Genomic DNA, 16,921 nt, shown 5'->3' on the forward strand with positions numbered 1-16,921 from the left:
CATCTCAGTGTGTGATTGCAAAATAGTATAATTTGAACATGGTATTCTCCCTGTGCTGCTGATAGCATTAGAGCTGAGAGAAGTGACAATTATGGAAGATTTCCTCCTCACACTCCCCTGACAGCTCTTGCATGTCCCAGCCCCATTAGCCATGGTGTTGGCCCTTTCAGAGGAGCTGCTCTCATGCAGGGATTTCAGAGAGGCAAAATTATATGCTGAAAACTTGGAGGAATGGGCTGTTCTTTGGAGAAAAAGGCTTCTGCATTGTTATGTGTTATTATCCTAAAGCTGTTTTTCTGAGGTTGTCAGCACCGAGCACTTTCCAGAAAATACCCAAACACTTTTCTGGGTAGACAGAGTACTGGGATACCCAGGGATCAGTTAGCTCTTTGGAAAAACTCATGAAATACCATTAAACTTGACACATATCAATGTCCAGCAACTAAAAATATAATAATTTCCTTGTTTTTTTACTATATTTTTGCTGTAGAGATCGGTAGAAAAACATTTGATAGCAAATGCAGTGCTTAAAAGCAGACTGTATACATTTTCTTTTACATGTAAGTATGAGTAGTACAAATTAATTCTTCATGTAAAACCTGACTTCAAACTAGCCTGTAAAAGAGGATTGCTGCATTTATTTTTGGGTACAGCCAAAGCACAGAAATGTTATTTGTTAATTTCTTTACTTAATTAAAAGAAACTTGGGAAAACTGAGGACACTGGGAGCTTTGCACTGTAGGTCAAAGAGATGTTTAAAATTTCAGATTACTCAGGAACTTGAAAATCAAGGCTATTAATATCATGCCTAAATTTTATAAAAAGGTCAGTTGAAGTTGGTGTAATTAAGAAATTGGTTCCAATTAATCTAATTTAATTTTAGAATCTGCTTCACGGTGCCTTCCAGACCAGCAGGCAGACAGAGCTGCAGCTTTATTTTCCAGAGTGATGAGAGAAAGTCTCTTGTTTGGTTTTGCTGAGTTCTTTAGGCAGGAATTCCTTCAAAGTGCTTGTGTTGAGTTGTGTGATGCTCTGCAAGTCTTGCAGGCAGTTTGGTTTGTAATCAGCATTTAACGTCTATGTGTCAGTGTTGGGAAAAAGGTGCCTTGTGTTGCTCTGGAAGGGGAAAGCTGCTGGAGCTGTGAGTTTTGTTAAAATAGAAACTCCATTTCTTCCTCTGCTCCTGTTCTGTGCTGCAAACAGGCTCATTTTATCTTATAAATACTGTGTACATCAATATTTGATGGATTAGTAAATTAATTTATGAGTTAGAGATGTTGTTTCCAGCATTTATTGAGTGAAAGGGGCATTGTCTGCCTTTTCATCCAAGTGTTTGGCAGTAGATTTTTGTTAAAATCTATTCTCATTTAAAGGGGGAAAATCCAAACCCAGAGGCTTGCCTTCCAGTGTGAAAAAAATCTCAGTATTCTACCCACTTTTCATTTGTTTGTTAGTTCTCCATCTGTTCTTTGAGCAGGATGGTCTAGACCCACGTTGTCTCCAGTAAAGAGAAGCTGTTTGGATTTGTCACATGGAATATTTAAAGTATATATATATGAAAAAAAATGTATCTATGTCTTGAAACACAAGAAGTCTGCCTGTCTTTTGTCTTCCTCCATTATGTCTGTAATTACTGTACAATTTTGTTGTGTTTTTCACTGGTTGTGTGAGTCTCGGGTTGTTTTTGCATCAAATAACTTGGTTGTCAGCACAGATAATAAAATCACCAAACCCTCTTCTCTCTGCAGCCTTGTCTAGCTGGGATTTCAAAGGCTGGCTCTGTAATACAGCTGTGTCAGAGCTGAGAGCCTGGCACTTCCCTCACCCTGATCCACCTCCGTGGAGCTCTTATTTCCCTGCCCTGTCTCTAATGCAGGTGTTAATTCACCCTCATTACACCCCTGTGGTCGTGGAGCAGCAGCTGAAGGCTTTTTGTGGTCAGAGGTGTCTGTCAGACACAGACAACAGCAAAGCAGGAGTTTGGGAGGAATTGGATTGGATCCCTGGTGGATTAACCCCCTGTCTCTGGAACTTTCTCTTAGGGTCACCCTGCTCCCTATAAAACGGTCTCAGCCCGAGCAGCCACTCCGTCCACAATACTGAGGCTTCCAGCCAGTGCCTTCCAGGATGTGTTCCAGAAATACCCTGAAACCCTTGTGAGAGTGGTGCAGGTAGGTAGAGCTGAGGGGGAAGGGGAATCACTCTCATTTCCAGGTTACAGCAGGATATTTAGAGGCTCAGCAAGCTCATCATTCATCCTTTGCTACATACAGAACTGCTCAGCACATCTTATCAAGATTTAGATTTGTTCTGCTGTTCTCCTGGCTGTTGAGCCCTAGAGTTAATAATCCAGCATTATCCCAAACAGGAAAACACAATTTATGTATCTGTATATCTGCATTAATTGAGTTTGTGCCTGTGGTACCCTCATCAATCAGCCAGACCTGCAGTGTGAGTCTGTTGGTCCTTGGGGAGTAGAAGGATGCTGATGTGGGCTGTGCAGCTTGGGATGCCCCAGGAGGGCTCCAGAATGGCTGAGAGTCATGAACAGACTGTCACATGTCCTGAAACAGGACTGCTGGACCCTCAGGAGCTCTTTGGTGAGGGCTGATGCTTTGGAAGAGTCTCAAAATTCAGACTGATGTGTGATCTTCACTTCAGAAGTCTCTGTCAGCACCTGAGGGAAGAGCTGTTCTTTGTGTCAGTTGTGTTCACCTTCTGCTGCTTTGCAGGGGCTCAGACAGCTCTCCAGTGAGCATCTCCTGCAGGTGGGAGGTGGTGCAGGGATCAGGTTAAGGATTTCCAGGGGTGGTGGCTTGTCCCACAGATAATGCAGCCTCAGGGTGACCCCACGAGTCACTCTGGGCTGTCCTTTTGCTTTGCCATCACTTCTGAATCTGTTTGTCCTTGCAAACTGTTCTGGTCTCTGGACGATTTATGAACAGCACATGAACCTTCTCTCCTCATACTGCTGGTTGAAGGAGAACAGATCATTAACACCAAATTAATTTGCTCTGTGAGAGCTGATACAAAAGCAAGGGTGGCTCAGGAGTGCGAATTAGCTGGCAGGGCAGAGGAAGGTGCCACTGATTCCAGTGTTAGGTTTGAGTGCTTGTGGGGCAGTGGGACAGGTTCTCCATGGGGAGAGCTGGAATAATTTTTTTAATGAAGAAGAAAATTGGACACAAATACTTCTATTTCAAGGCAAAAAGTATTTGGTGTTTGGGAGTAAGACTTTGGATTCTTGTGTCATCAAATGATTGTGAAGTCATTGGTAAATAATTTGAATCTGTCTCTGTCTCAAAAAAAAAAAAAAAAAGCTGCTAAAAAGGAATTTTAGCTTAGGGTACAGTCTGTATTTTAAAGAATGCTTTCAGGTACTCTGGTGCATGATTGTGTCTAAATGCCAGAATGAGTGTGGGAGAAAGCAAAATCTATTGCTATTGCTTCTTTGTTCCCTGCTTGCAGATCATCATGGTGAGGCTGCAGAGGGTGACATTCCTGGCCTTGCACAACTACCTGGGGCTGACCACAGAGCTCTTCAGCTGTGTAAGTTTGGGAGGCAGGTCCTCTGCTCTCCTGGCAGGGCACACAGAGGTTTTCCTTCTTCCAGAAGGTCATAAAGCAAATGCTACATACTAATTTCATAATGACAGTGCTTGAGGACTGAGGCACTTGTATAACCAGCCCATAAAACCCAGCCCACATTGATGCCTGGGGAATTGGTGGGGAGGCTTAAACTTCCCAAGTGCATCATTCCATGGTGATGTGTGTGCTCTGCTTGGTGCTTCAGCAATTCTGATGTTTGCTGATGATGTCACCTCTGCCCGGAGCAGTGGGGAAAATGCTGCAGCCGTGGTGGCAGAGGGTCAGGGAATGCTCAGAGTGTCAAGCTGGGAGTCCCCAGGCCCTGCTGGGATGCACTGAGGGAGCTGCAGATCCCAGGGCAAACCACCCTTGGGGATCTGGGACTGATGAGCACAATCTGAGTGGTACCTGGGGGCGTTTGTGCAGGTTCCAGGGTGTGGAACACGTGTCAGGGGTGGTTGATGTTTGCTTGTCCTCTCTGTTCCCAGCAGAGCCAGGGCACCCCTCTGATCTCCGTGAGCAGTGTCACCGCTGGTGGCAGCGCCGGCAAGGCGGGCAAGAGACCAACGCCCAATGCTCTGGAGGAGGATCGTGGAGAGAAGTTTGAAAAGTCTGGGGAAGCCCTGGAAATGGGTAATGCTTCTGGAAACATGGAGGAACTGGCCTCTGGCATCTTCTTGAATTTTTGTACTGCTCACAGAATCCCAGCCTGTGGTGTCCCCTGGGGCCTGCTCACCCCCTGGTCATCCCCTTCCAGTCCTAGAATGGGACCCCACGCTGGCTTGGGTTGGAAAGGACCTTAAAGCCCATCCAGTGCCACCCCTGCCATGGCAGGGACACCTCCCACTGTCCCAGGCTGCTCCCAGCCCCAATGCCCAGCCTGGACACTGCCAGGGATCCAGGGGCAGCCACAGCTGCTCTGGGCACCCTGTGCCAGGGCCTCACTGCCCTTAATAATAAAGAATTTCCTCCCCAAATCCAGTCTAACCCTGCCCTCCTTCAGCTTGAGGCCATGCCCCTGTGTCCTTTCACTACATTTGATCCACTGTTGATATCACTGCTATTGATTAGTGGATTTTTATTTTATCAGAGTAGTTGAGGATTGTCTTAGATTCATTTCAGGATAGTCCTTAGCTTCAATGGGGAAATATTACTGTGTTCTTAATGATATTGAGGGATGAAGGAAAGGGGAAAAATAAGTGACACCTCATTTTGAATGCAGAGAAGGAGTTGGGAAAATTCAGCACTCTAGACATCAGCAGAAGAATTGCTGGATATGTGTATTTTCAGCCTAAAGACTCAGTACTGAAGGTAAAGCCAGGAAAATAGATGGAGTTGCATTTTGCCTCTGCAGATGGAAAAAAAATAATTAAAACCAAGAAAAATATTTAATTTAATAATAAATTTAATATTTATTGTCAGTGTTTCAGAATCTTTAAGTTAGCCTTTAATAGTGGATAGTTAAAGGTTCTTGTTGTTAGTGAAACTTGCTTTATTAGGGGATACCTTGTGTTTACAACATTTGTTTTTAAATTTCAGATATGTTGAGAATTTCTGGTACAGAAAACTCTGAGCATGTTTTCAGAAGAAGCCTTTCCTCACCTCCCTATGCAGGCTCTACAGAGGCTTCTAGTAAGTAGTGCTTGGTAAAATTGTGGGAAATATGTAATTTATCTAATCGTGGGGGAAACCACATGATCTCTGGAGTGCTGGGTTAGATAATTTTCCGTTTATGGTAGATAATAATCTTGCAGTCCTGTTCATGGCAGATAATCATCTTGCTGTGGTGCTGTTTCCTAACTCATTGGTCAAAAAATTATTTAGTAACAAATGGACTATTATCCCAGAGAGCATTCCCTTGCTGTCATTATCAGCAATGGGGAACATAATTTGGCTACCAAGACCTGTGAATGAAAAGCTTTATTAATTGATATTACTGAAACAAACTGAATTATGGTGATAGGCCATCATCTTTCACATAAATACGACACACGTTTCTTGCTTGGCTGATTGTCCCAAAAAGCACATTACATTGCTTTGCTGCTTTTAGAGGAATGTTCTTTAGAGTAGATAATAAAGGTGATGGATCATGGGATGCTCTGAGCAGACATTTATGAGGCTGAGCTGGTTTGATGCTGCAGTATCATTTTGGGGAACTTTAGTTACTCCACTGTAGACATTTTCCTCTAGGCAAAGGTGGAGAAACTGGAGTTATTGTGGGAATCACAGAACACAGGCATCTGCATCTGTTAGATGAGTAATAAATTGACCACTGTGAGGGAATTCCAAGCTGATGCTCAGGTACTGTGAATAGAGAAATGTTTAATCAGTGGAATAAAGGTGCCCTGGGTACTTAAGAAGATGCTTTTATTGCTCACCTTGGCTATTAAGTGACTTAGGAGAAAGGAACTTTGAGGGGTTGAAGGGCTTGGAGACAAGGAGGTAGGAGGGAGCCAGGCTGAGGGAGCCCTGAGCACTGAGAGCTTTCCTCAGGGTAAGGTTTGTGTCACTTGTTGCTGCCACACGAAGATGCTGGTGTGCAGAGGAGAGCAAAAGGGAGTTCCTTCAATTTTAACACTGGAGGGCTGATTTGTTTCCTCTTCAGTTCCTCCTGGGCAAGTGTAAAGGGTGCCACTTAGATTTTTAATGGTTTCCACGTTACTGTTCAGAGGGAGAAATAGGTGTGATGGAGAAATAGGATTTTGGTTGGGGTAACTAGATAACCTTTCTAAGCCAGAGAGACAAATTAAGAGAAAACACTGACTGACCCACACAAGACTTGGCTTGATTTTCACGAGTGTGAGGTTGTTTTACACCAGGAATTATAAAATGCACCAGCAGACTCGATTCAGTGGTAAATTAATTAATCCTTGCCCTGAACACAGCCCCTTTCCCAAGGTAAATGAGGCAGTTCAGTGAGCTCTGCCTGTGCAGCCCTGTGACATTCTCAGGGACAGTCCTTGTGGCTTTAATATGGAAGGATCCTGGCAAACTTCTCAGTGGGTATGTCCATTTGTCCTTCATTTCTCCCTTTATGTGTCATAAAAGTTATGCCAAGGTACACAGAGCTTAGCAGATAGAGAGAACTAATTTTTACTGACAGAAGGAGCATATCTAATTGGGTAATTATGATTTGCCTCAGTTAACAGAGCTGATTTCTTCTCACTGTTTAGCTTGCACAGAAAGTGTCTTGATGTCTGTAATGAAAAGATCAAGATATTGCTTCAGATTCAATTCCACTGCTTAGTGTGTGTTCAGACTCCATGGAATATTGATCATGTTTATTATTAATTCAGAGAGGAGAAAACTGTTAAGAGTCATACAAGTGCTGTTATCTCAACATCTCCTTGATTTGCTTGTTGTTAGAATTAATAAACACTGCTAAAAATTGCTTTGGGAGAAACACTTCTTCCTCAGTTGCTCCTGGGACTGGCTGTAATCTGTTCTGTTTTTTTGTGTAGTGTCTAACCTGAAGCATAGCAGATGAGGGAATGGGATTCTGCCAGCTCAGGCTACTCTGCGTTATAAATGTTCTAACTGTGTGTGGAGAAAGAATTAATTCATGGAAGCATCTGGGCTGGGGGACAGAGGAATTAGAAAGCAGAAATAAAACAGCGAGGCCTTTTGGATGTAACTTCACTCCTTCATTGTCCCTGGAAATAAGTCTTCCTAACTCTATTTTTAAGGTTCAACAGAAGTTGTCTTTTATTGTTTTGGTGGATTTTTTCCCCAAAGAGCTGGGGCTGTTCCCCCAGAGCCCTGATGTGTGGTGCATATGGCACAGCAGAACATGGCAGGGAAGGCACCTTCTCTACAGCACCCAACCTGGCTTGAATGGTTTTGTGTTACTGTTTTTTAACTGACAGGTGTTTCAGTAGATGTTAGTGGCTGTCAAGTCCTTTTATTGCACATCTTGAAATTCTTTGGAGATTCCCTTGGTGAGCAATGGGAAACCACTGCTGCAACTTTTTATGTATTTTCTTCCCCTGACTCATGAAATGGATTATTTGGATTTGTCAGACCATGCTCTGTCCTTTACAGCAAGGAATTAAAGACTTGTATCAGCTGTAGGTTTCTAGTCATTATTTATAAATCCATTTTTATTTTTGTGGTCTGCTTTTTACAAATACTGACCTGGAAGTCAAGAGCACAAAAACCCTCTTGAATTACAAACCTGCACCTTAAAATCTGGAATGAAACTGTTGCTCACTGTGACCTTGACAGACATTTTATCTTTTCCTGCATCTTTGTGTGCAGTGTTGGTAAAGTTTTAGTTCTCTCAAGCTGGCAGCATCCCAGTTTCTGAAGTCTCTCATTCCTTTCCCAGGGCAGGGGTGCTGCCAGGGAGTGTGGCAGTTCCATGGGTTGTGCCATGGCCATTCCAGCAGTGTGTGGGACCCGTGTGTTCCTCAGGCAGGATCCATCCCTCTCCTTGCCCGGCACCTCCTGCTCTCCTGGCTCTGTGCAGCTCATCCTGCAGCAGCTCCAGGAATCACTGTGGGCACCAGGGGAGGGCTCCTGCTTGGAGCAGACAGCAGCTTTCATTCTTGGAATGCCTCCTCGTGCTCCTCTCCCCAGGTGTTTAAGGTGCAGGGCTGGGGAGGAGATGCTTTCCCTGCCTGTGGGGTCAGAACTGCGGTGCTGGGGTTAAAAATGCACTTGGTGTGTTTGGACTCAGGAGTTTGGCTCACCCTGGGATGGGAGCCAGGGAGATGGATAGGGAGTCAGATCAGCTCATACACAGCTGCTCTTTCTGCTCTCCCAGTTTATTGTTTATAGCTGATTTAGCATCTTGAATGCTGCAGTGTGCAGGAAATTCAGTTAATAGCATCAACAGCATGGCTATTTTTATTTATTATCTGATGACAGTCAACTTTGAGTCAACTTGTTGGGTTTCTTGTTTGGAGGCTGATCATTAAATGACTTTATTATGATCCCAGTGGCAGGTTTGATTGTTTATATTTGTGGCTCACAGATTATGGTTAAGGCTGGAAAAGGCTTTTAAGATCTTCAAGTCCAACTGCCAGGCCAGCACCACCCTGTGTTCACCCCTAAACCATGTCCCCAAGTGTCACACCCACATGTCCTTTGAACACTTCCAGGGCTGGTGACACCACCCCTGCCCTGGGCAGCCTGTGCCAGTGTTTTACAACCCTTTCCATGGAAAGATTTTTCCTAATATCTAATCTAAACCTCCCCTGGCAGAACTCAAGGGCATTTCTCAAGATGACATAAGAGAGTCCTCTGAGGTAGATCTGAATATTTGTGGCAGTGGGATTCTTCCCTTGGCCTAGCTGGGGTGGGAGATAGGAGTCAAGCCCCTTCAGAAATAAAAACAGTGTTTTTGAAATTAAGTTTATGGACAGCCCTTCATGGTAGGGTGGTATTGTCACATAGTCACAGATCACAATGGTGTAAATTCTGGTTCCATGGCCAACTTCCAAAGAGCTGGGGCAATCCTGGGCAAATTCAAGTGTGTGTCTCTTGGGAGAGACAGGTAGGGAAAGAATTCAGGATTAAAAATTTCACTTTGTTAGGTGACAGAATTTACCACTCAGGAAAGACAATTGCTTTTCCAGCTTATTCCTGAGCAGCAATTTGTATTTATAAAAGCAAAAGTGTAAGAAGAATGTAGTGGCTGAAGGTAAAAAGTATAAGAAAGAAAATGTAAACATTTCTGAATAGTTTGTTTTGGAGATATATTAGGCATAGAAATAAAATTGAAATTATTATAGATTTCTTTGTTAAAGGAAGTTGCAATTTCTGCATGATTCTGAAACTCATCTGTAACTCTTCAGGCTGTGGGAATCCTGTTCCAGTTTTTCAAATAGAAGGAGTTTCCCAATTATGTTTTCATTATTGATTAGCTCTGAGAAGTTCCTGGAAGGTGGATGGGACAGCCAAGGACCTAATGTAATTAAAATGTATTAAAATTGGGAAGTAAGGAATGGAAGTAGTATTGACTTCAAATTCATGAATTAAATAAGTGAGAACTGTAAGGGAATTTCTTATGTAACTTTCAGCCCCACAATTTGGACAAGTTGTAGGAAAGATTTGAAATTATTGGGGGCAAAATGCTTTGTATGGAAAGACTTTTAGAAGCTTCTGATCATAATTTTCTCTCTATGAAATGGTAATTTATCGGGTGCAAAAAATTTCTTTAGTTTGGTGAAGAAAATGTTGATAATTTCCTGAAAATAATGAGGAAAATAATGAGGATTTGCCTTTTCCTGGCTGCTATAAATATGATGATGATGATGGCGATTATTATTATTAATAATTTTTATTATTTTTGCTACTACTACTATTTTATAATAGTAATAATGGTCTGAGATTCTTCCTGTGTCCCTCCCTTGAGCAGAGCTGAGTTTTAGGGGATAAAAGGTAACCTGGATTGATAAAGAAAGAACATACAGCTACATACACTGTGACTTCCAAGGATGTGGAACTGAATAGAAAATATACTTAATTCTTCCAAAAAGGCTTTTAAAATAAATAAGATTTCTTCAGCAGATCCCACCTTTTGTACAAACCCATCAACATCTCGAAGGAGTAACAGAGGAGCTCAGAGGGTGAGCTGCTCTCACAAATGAGAAATTGGCCCTGAAACTTAATGTCAACCCTATGAAGGATTTCAAGGATTTGTAGAGTATTGAAAATAAGATGCAGCAGGTGATATGAGCCATCAGCCGCAGCACCTCAGGCAGCTTTGCAGAAAGCCATAAAAAACACCTCAAATTTTAAGTTATCAGGAATTCCCTCTCTCCAGTGCTCTGCCAATTCTCAGTGGACAAGAAGCCCCACAACAAACCTTCAAATAATGCCAGCACTCTGTACAAGAGTGGGTGTGGGAATTCTGGGACGTGTCGTACACCCGAGTTCACATGGGGAGATTTAAAGTCCCAGGCAGTAAGGAGTAGGAAATAACAGGAATGGGAAGGTGCCAAGTTGCTCCCCTTGGTGTGTTACCTGCTGCTTCTCAGAGGCTGCAGTGCAGGAGGTGCTCACAGCAGGATTTTCGTGTTGCTTGCAGACAACGCCAGCGGAGCCAAGTCCGACATGGACATGGCCTACGAGAGGGCGCGGGTGCAGCTGGCCCCCGAGGACGCCGCCGGCAGCCCCGCCGTGGCCAAGGTGGGTCTGCCCCTCCCCAGAGCCCACCTGCTGCCTGCCCTGCCCTTCCTCACCTCATTCTGCTTGCACTCCTTTAAATGTTTGCTTCCTGCCTTCCAAACGCTGCCCTTGCACCTCTCTGTGATTGGGATATTTGATTTACAGAATCCCCAAATGGTTTGTGTTGGAAGGGACCTTTGAAGCCCAGCTGGTCCAATCCTCCTGCCATGGCCAGGGACACCTTCTCTACACCAACCTGGCCTTGAATGTTTTTGTTCAATGTTATTTTTTTTAACTGACAGGTGTTTCAGTAGATTTTAGTGGCTGTCAAGTCATTTTGTTGCACATCTTGAAATTCTCTGGAGATTCTCTTGGTGTGCAATGGGAAACCACTGCTGCAACTTTTTATGTATTTTCTTCCCCTGACTCATGAAATGGATTATTTGGATTTGTCAGACCATGCTCTGTCCTTTACAGCAAGGAATTAAAGACTTGATTCAGCTGTAGGTTTCTAGTCATTATTTATAAATCCATTTTTATTTTTGTGGTCTGCTTTTTACAAATACTGGCCTGGAAGTCAAGAGCACAAAAACCCTCTTGAATTACAAACCTGCACCTTAAAATCTGGAATGAAACTGTTGCTCACTGTGACCTTGACAGACATTTTATCTTTTCCTGCATCTTTGTGTACAGTGTTGGTAAAGTTTTAGTTCTCTCAAGCTGGCAGCAGCCCAGTTTCTGAAGTCTCTCATTCCTTCCCTTTCACAAGCTGTGATGAGTAACTTTGTTTGATTCGAGTGTCAGGCTGTGCAGAAAAATACAGGGATAATGAAGTTAGGAAGCTGTTGCTTTTTTGGAAACCTTGATTTCTTTTTTTCAGACCACCAGTTGTAGTGGGTACAGAATGCAGACGATAAAGGCCAATTTTGGTAGGTGCCACTTTTGATGTTTAACCTGATCCTTGATGTGTTTCTTCTCTTTGCAGTCGATATTGAAGAAGACTGTGACAGTGACAGAAACTCCTTCAGCAGTTTTCCATTACAGTGCTGTGCAGGACTCCTGTAACAGCAAACACGTTGATGCCATTGTGGAAGCAGCAAAGAAAGACCTCTCAGCCCTGATGAAACTTGATGTGAGTTATTGCAAGGGGAACTGGCTTTGCTTCTGCTTTTCATTTCATTCTGCCAGGATCTGAAAAGTGGATATGTCCCCTTAGTGTGCTGGAGATGGTCTGGATGTTTTATTCAACAGCCTGTTGAGGTCATTAGAAGGGTTGAAATAAATTTGAATTTTTCTGCCATTTCAACAGACCAGGCTGGAATGCAGTGCATGAATCTCCCCTCTCTGTGTGCAGTTAGCCCTGCAAGCAGCACATGTGCAAATTCCTGCCACCTCACTGAGTGTGGGAAGTTATCTAAAGGTTCAGGTGACTGCTGAATCCATGAATCCTGGTGGCAGTGCATCCCAGGGAGTTGTCTGGGTTTGGAAATGTCCCTGTACTTTCCCAGGGGCGCTGGCAGCATGTCCCAGCTGGGTCCTGTGCTCAGGGGCTGTGCCTGATCCTTGCTGAGCCTCTTGGTGTTGTAAGAAGGACTGAAAATTGTTTTCATCATTCCGGCTGCATTTCGTTACAGAGGTGTGTCTGTTCATGTGGATAATCAGACAATTTGGGAAAGCTCTGCATCTGTCTCAGTCATCCACAGACATCCATGGTTTGTTCCAGCCTGTTCTGCAATAATTCCAGTCTGCTGCTGCTGCCAGAGGCTGGGCACAGCTGCTGCACCTCCTCCCTGCCTTCAGAGCTGTCACCAAACAACACTTGCTAGAACTTAGAAGATTTTACTTCTAGATTTTAGCATTCCCTCCTCACTTCCAAAATTATTCCCCTTGCAGCTTCAAAATCCCTGTCAGGGTCCTTCAGCTCCCAGTTGTGAGGCTCAAGGTGCCTGTTCCACATCATCACTGATCTGAGGTCCCTACAGGAGCCTTACCTGTCTCATTATGTTAATTTTCAGGTTTTTCCAGGCATTTATATCCTCGTGAAAGGCTACAGACTATTTTAGAATAAATTCTAATTGCAGAAGGAGTAAAGTAGGACTTCATCTATTCTGTTCTTGATCCAACTATGAGATCATAAGCAAAAATTCTGAAATTACTGAAGCTCCTGATTACAGCACTTTTCTTTTAGTCTAGAATAAATTTCTCAATAATTACCAAGTAGCAGTTTAGAGATAAAGTTGCTTTCAGCAATGGCCTTAAAATGCAGCACCTAATAGGCAGAGTTTGTAACATGAAGATCTAAATACTGGTGAAATAAGGTAGGATTTTCAAGCACCTTAGTTTTTCACAAGCAAATTAGAATCTGATGGGATGTGGCCAAATGCCAGAAATATCATTGAAAGCTAATTTTTTTTTTTTTTTCCATGTGGTAATAGCAAAAGTTGATTCTTCTACAGGCAATGGAAAAAGAAACTTACTGTGTAAAAGACATTTGTGTTCAATGCTGCTTACATAAAAGGAAATGAATTATTGTAAGGACTTCTTTTAAAAAATGAGATCTTTCTTAGCTGGATGGAAGCATTTTAAATTGTTATTTTTCAGAGCAGCCAATCAAAGTAAATAAAACTGAGATGATTTGATGACAGATGGTAGCTTTTGGGTTTTTTGGTTGTTTGGTTGTTTTTTTTTAATGTGACAGAGAGGAGTGAGTGTCTCTAGGAGAGAGGCATTGTTTCAAATAGCCTTTGGGTATCTGACTTCAGAATTAAAATTTTCCTTTTTTTTTGTTTTGTTTTAAGTAACTTGAATTCCTTGGATCTTGTCCTGAATGGTTTTCAATCTCACACAGTTTTTGTGTGTTTTCAGCTTTATCTGCAGTTATGATGGGGAGGGTTAAGCAGTGTTGCAGGGCATTTCTTATTGTGAGTTATAAGGGAATGTTCTTTGACAAAAATATTTGACCCAGTTAATTATTGCTTTATTTAAATTGTTTATAACTGGTTTGTGTTTTCACTTCTGTACCATAAACCCCTGCTAATTTGTTACCCAGAAAGAACCTCTGTTGCTTCTTAAATTTGCTATTGTAACCAAATTTTGCTGAGTTTCCTGCTGCAATCATTTATTAGAATCCTGCAAAGAAAGAAACTTGCTGGGAAATTGAGCTTTTTGGGGTAATTATTTCCCTTATTTTCCATAAAAGGTGGTGGCTGGGGGGCTCAGTGCAGGTTTTTAGCCCTGTAACTGTGCAGTGCAGAATTTGGGTTTGCTGGAATCACCCATTTGAGAGAGACAGGATGGATTTTATTTGTCAGTTCTTTTATTGCTTCATGGGGCAGTGAGAACCCAGCAAAGGAGGATTCCAAGGCCTGCCTGGAGGTCACTCAGTCCCTCCCATGCCTGAGGCAGAATCAGATACTGCTAAGTCACTTCTGGCAGGTTTTTGGCTGAGCCGTTCTTAAAGATCTCCAATGCTGAGGCTTTCACGGCTCTAAGTACATCTATCCCAATTCTTAAGTAGTCTTAGACATGAAGAAAATCTTGGCAGCAATTTATTTTTGAGCTAATGCAGCCTGAAAATGCTTTTGATAAGTAGAGCTCATGGGGGAGCCTGAATTCCCCTACTGAGAGGTACTTTCAGACTTACAACTTTGGCTTTAAGAATAGGTAATACTATACAACCATAAATGTCTAAATATAGAAAAAACATTATAGAAATTAGTTGAGTTGCTATTGCTGAACTGAAATATTTTGACAGGTGCTTGTCAGGTTCTCTGCATTGGATATGTTCCCATGAAACAGATTGGCTTTAATAAAACTATTTTTGATGAAAATATGTTCTTTTTATCAGCAGTAGGTGTAAAGAATAATTGTGATTATTTCACTTGCACTATTTCTTTTCGACCCAAAATAGAAAAATTCCAGCCTGGCAGAACAATTACCCTGGTGGAGTGTTTACATCTCTGCTGTGCTGGTTTCCTGCTGGAATGGAGTTGATGACTGGGGTCACATTGTGCTCTGCTCTTATGCTCAATTGGTTCTTCTGTGAGTGCAGCTTTTAGAGCTTCTGCCTCTGAGGCAGAGCCTGGGCACAGCCAAACACCCAGGGAGGCTGTGAGAGCCAGGACTGTGCTGCCTCTCTTCAGCCTAACCTGTGAGCTCATAACTGAGCCTTGTTTTCTGCCCCAGCCCATTCAGGGGTGGTGATAAAATGTTGAATTTCTCAAGATATATTAGGCTGGAGATGGACTGTGGGCATGGAATGACAGGACAAGGAGGAATGGCCTTAAGCTGAAGGAGGGCAGGCTGACAATTAAATATTAGGAAGAAATTCTTTATTTGAAGAATAAATAGGTGCCCAGGGTGCCCAGAGCAGCTGTGGCTGTCCCTGGATCCCTGGCAGTGCCCAAGGCCAGGCTGGATGCTGGAGCAGCCTGGGACAGTGGGAGGTGTCCCTGCCTGGACTGGATGAGCTTTTAGATCTCTTTGAAACCAAACCAGTCTGTGAGTCAGTGATTTGCAGGTTTGAGTGAAAGTTATGCCAAAGCAAAGGTGGCCTGAAGCTTTAGGGTTTGGTCCTGACTGCGCACAGGACCCCAAATTGTGTGGGTAGTTATTTGAGATGGAAAGAAAAGTCTCTCCTGTTTGGGTGTCTGTTATGTACTCAGGGTTATGGTTATGGTGAAATCAATGTTTGGAAATTTTAGGCTCAGCTACCTCATCTCCTTGACATTGCAAGGTACTGGGGTCCAAACTGAGGGTGGCTTTTGGGAAGATCCTTTTCCCCTTTGTGCTTTAAGTTGGGAGTGAAATTCCCACTTTCGTCTGCCTGAGCACCTGAGTTGATGAGCTTGGGGAAGCTTTTGTTGTACAGTGTGAATGAAAATGTGCTCTGCAGCTACAGCAGAGCTGAGCTGTGTGCCCAGGGCTGGCCTGGGACAAAGCCAGTGTTGGATTATCCTGTCCAGTTACTCCATGATGTAGAAAGTCTCCTCTAGTTTCACCTTCCTTTGAAAGTAACTTGATGTTTCAGGATTTTCATGCCAGCTGATAAAGATATCTTTTCATTAAAGGACCTTTAAAGAGTGTGTGTGTGTGTGGGGAAATTTATGAATAAAAAATCCTTAAGAATCCAAGTTAAGGGATCAATTTAAATGAATCATACCTTTTTTTCCTCTTCTGGAAGAAATGTTGGATGGGTAGAGAAATATAAAAATAGGTGCCATATTTTAAAGAGATTCAAGTACTTGTAACAGTCTTAACTGTTATTATTACTTGCTTTATTTGGGTGCTTCCTCACATTCTGGGACCTTTACTGTGCACAGAGCAGTAAATTCTACCTCCCACCCCTTTCTTCTCCAGAATCCTGCATTGCTGAATGGCAAAGTGACACTGCATCAGGTCACTGCTGGCACTGTGCTGTCCAGGCAGGGAGATCAGGTGAGTCTGGCTCTGTCTCTGCCCCTCCAGGAGGGTGTTTATACACATTAATGGCAATTAAAACATTCCCACCTGTCCCCTCCCATGCCACCTCCTCTGGAGGTGAAACACCCCCTGCTCTGGGCCTTCCTCTGGTGCTGCATCAGAGCCAGGGTGGGACTCTGGTGCCTGGGTGTTGTCAGCTCTGATGGACCTCGTGGGAAGGTGTGGAGTCATCCTTCATCCTTCCTCCTTCCTCAGGAGCTGAGGGGACTGGGTAGCCTTTTCTCACACCCTGCACTTTGGGTTTTTATGATGCCACTCAGCTGCAGTAAAGCCCTCATACAAACACAATCCAGCGTTATTTGTTGATAGCAAAGTGTGTTTAGGATATAACAAGCTTCATTTTTAATAATCCTGTGTAAATAGAGGAGCTTAAGCAAAGCAGATGATGGGCAGCTCCAGTTCCACTGCTGGGTTCTGCTCTGCTGACCTGCCATGCCCCTCATCCTGCAGCTGTGATTCCCCATTATCTCCTCTCTCCCAGTTCTGTTGTTATTCCTTGATATCTCAAGATGCAGCCTTCATTTTTCATAAACACCCAAAGAGAAACGCATTTTTCAATATTGTGCCTGCTTAGTTTTAAATATTCATAACTTGCTTTTAATAATTCACTATTGTGTCTTATTTTACCTCCTCATTGTTCAAAAGCTATAGGAGAGCTTCAGGGAAACAGATTGGTCATGATAGCTTTGTCACTGGGATAATTCTTTTAAAATCTTGGAGGATTTTTATTGAGCTTTAT

At 43.0% G+C, this 16,921-nt stretch overlaps 1 protein-coding gene across 3 annotated transcripts in view; it reads left to right on the plus strand.

The window, feature by feature from the left end:
* The window catches only part of PNPLA7 (patatin like domain 7, lysophospholipase), a 129,850-nt gene that overhangs the window by 13,117 nt on the left and 99,812 nt on the right, over positions 1-16,921 (plus strand). For 2 of the 3 annotated variants that reach the window (XM_030286893.4, XM_072936736.1), the window contains exons 10-16: positions 2,043-2,171; positions 3,469-3,549; positions 4,077-4,221; positions 5,128-5,220; positions 10,622-10,722; positions 11,687-11,833; positions 16,060-16,137. In XM_030286893.4, coding sequence (XP_030142753.4) covers positions 2,043-2,171; positions 3,469-3,549; positions 4,077-4,221; positions 5,128-5,220; positions 10,622-10,722; positions 11,687-11,833; positions 16,060-16,137 — 774 coding nt within the window. The remainder of the gene's footprint in view (positions 1-2,042; positions 2,172-3,468; positions 3,550-4,076; positions 4,222-5,127; positions 5,221-10,621; positions 10,723-11,686; positions 11,834-16,059; positions 16,138-16,921) is intronic. The other variant, XM_030286894.4, reaches the window with a different exon arrangement.

Source organism: Taeniopygia guttata, chromosome 17 (genome assembly GCF_048771995.1).
Source record: "Taeniopygia guttata chromosome 17, bTaeGut7.mat, whole genome shotgun sequence".
NCBI lineage: Eukaryota > Metazoa > Chordata > Aves > Passeriformes > Estrildidae > Taeniopygia > Taeniopygia guttata.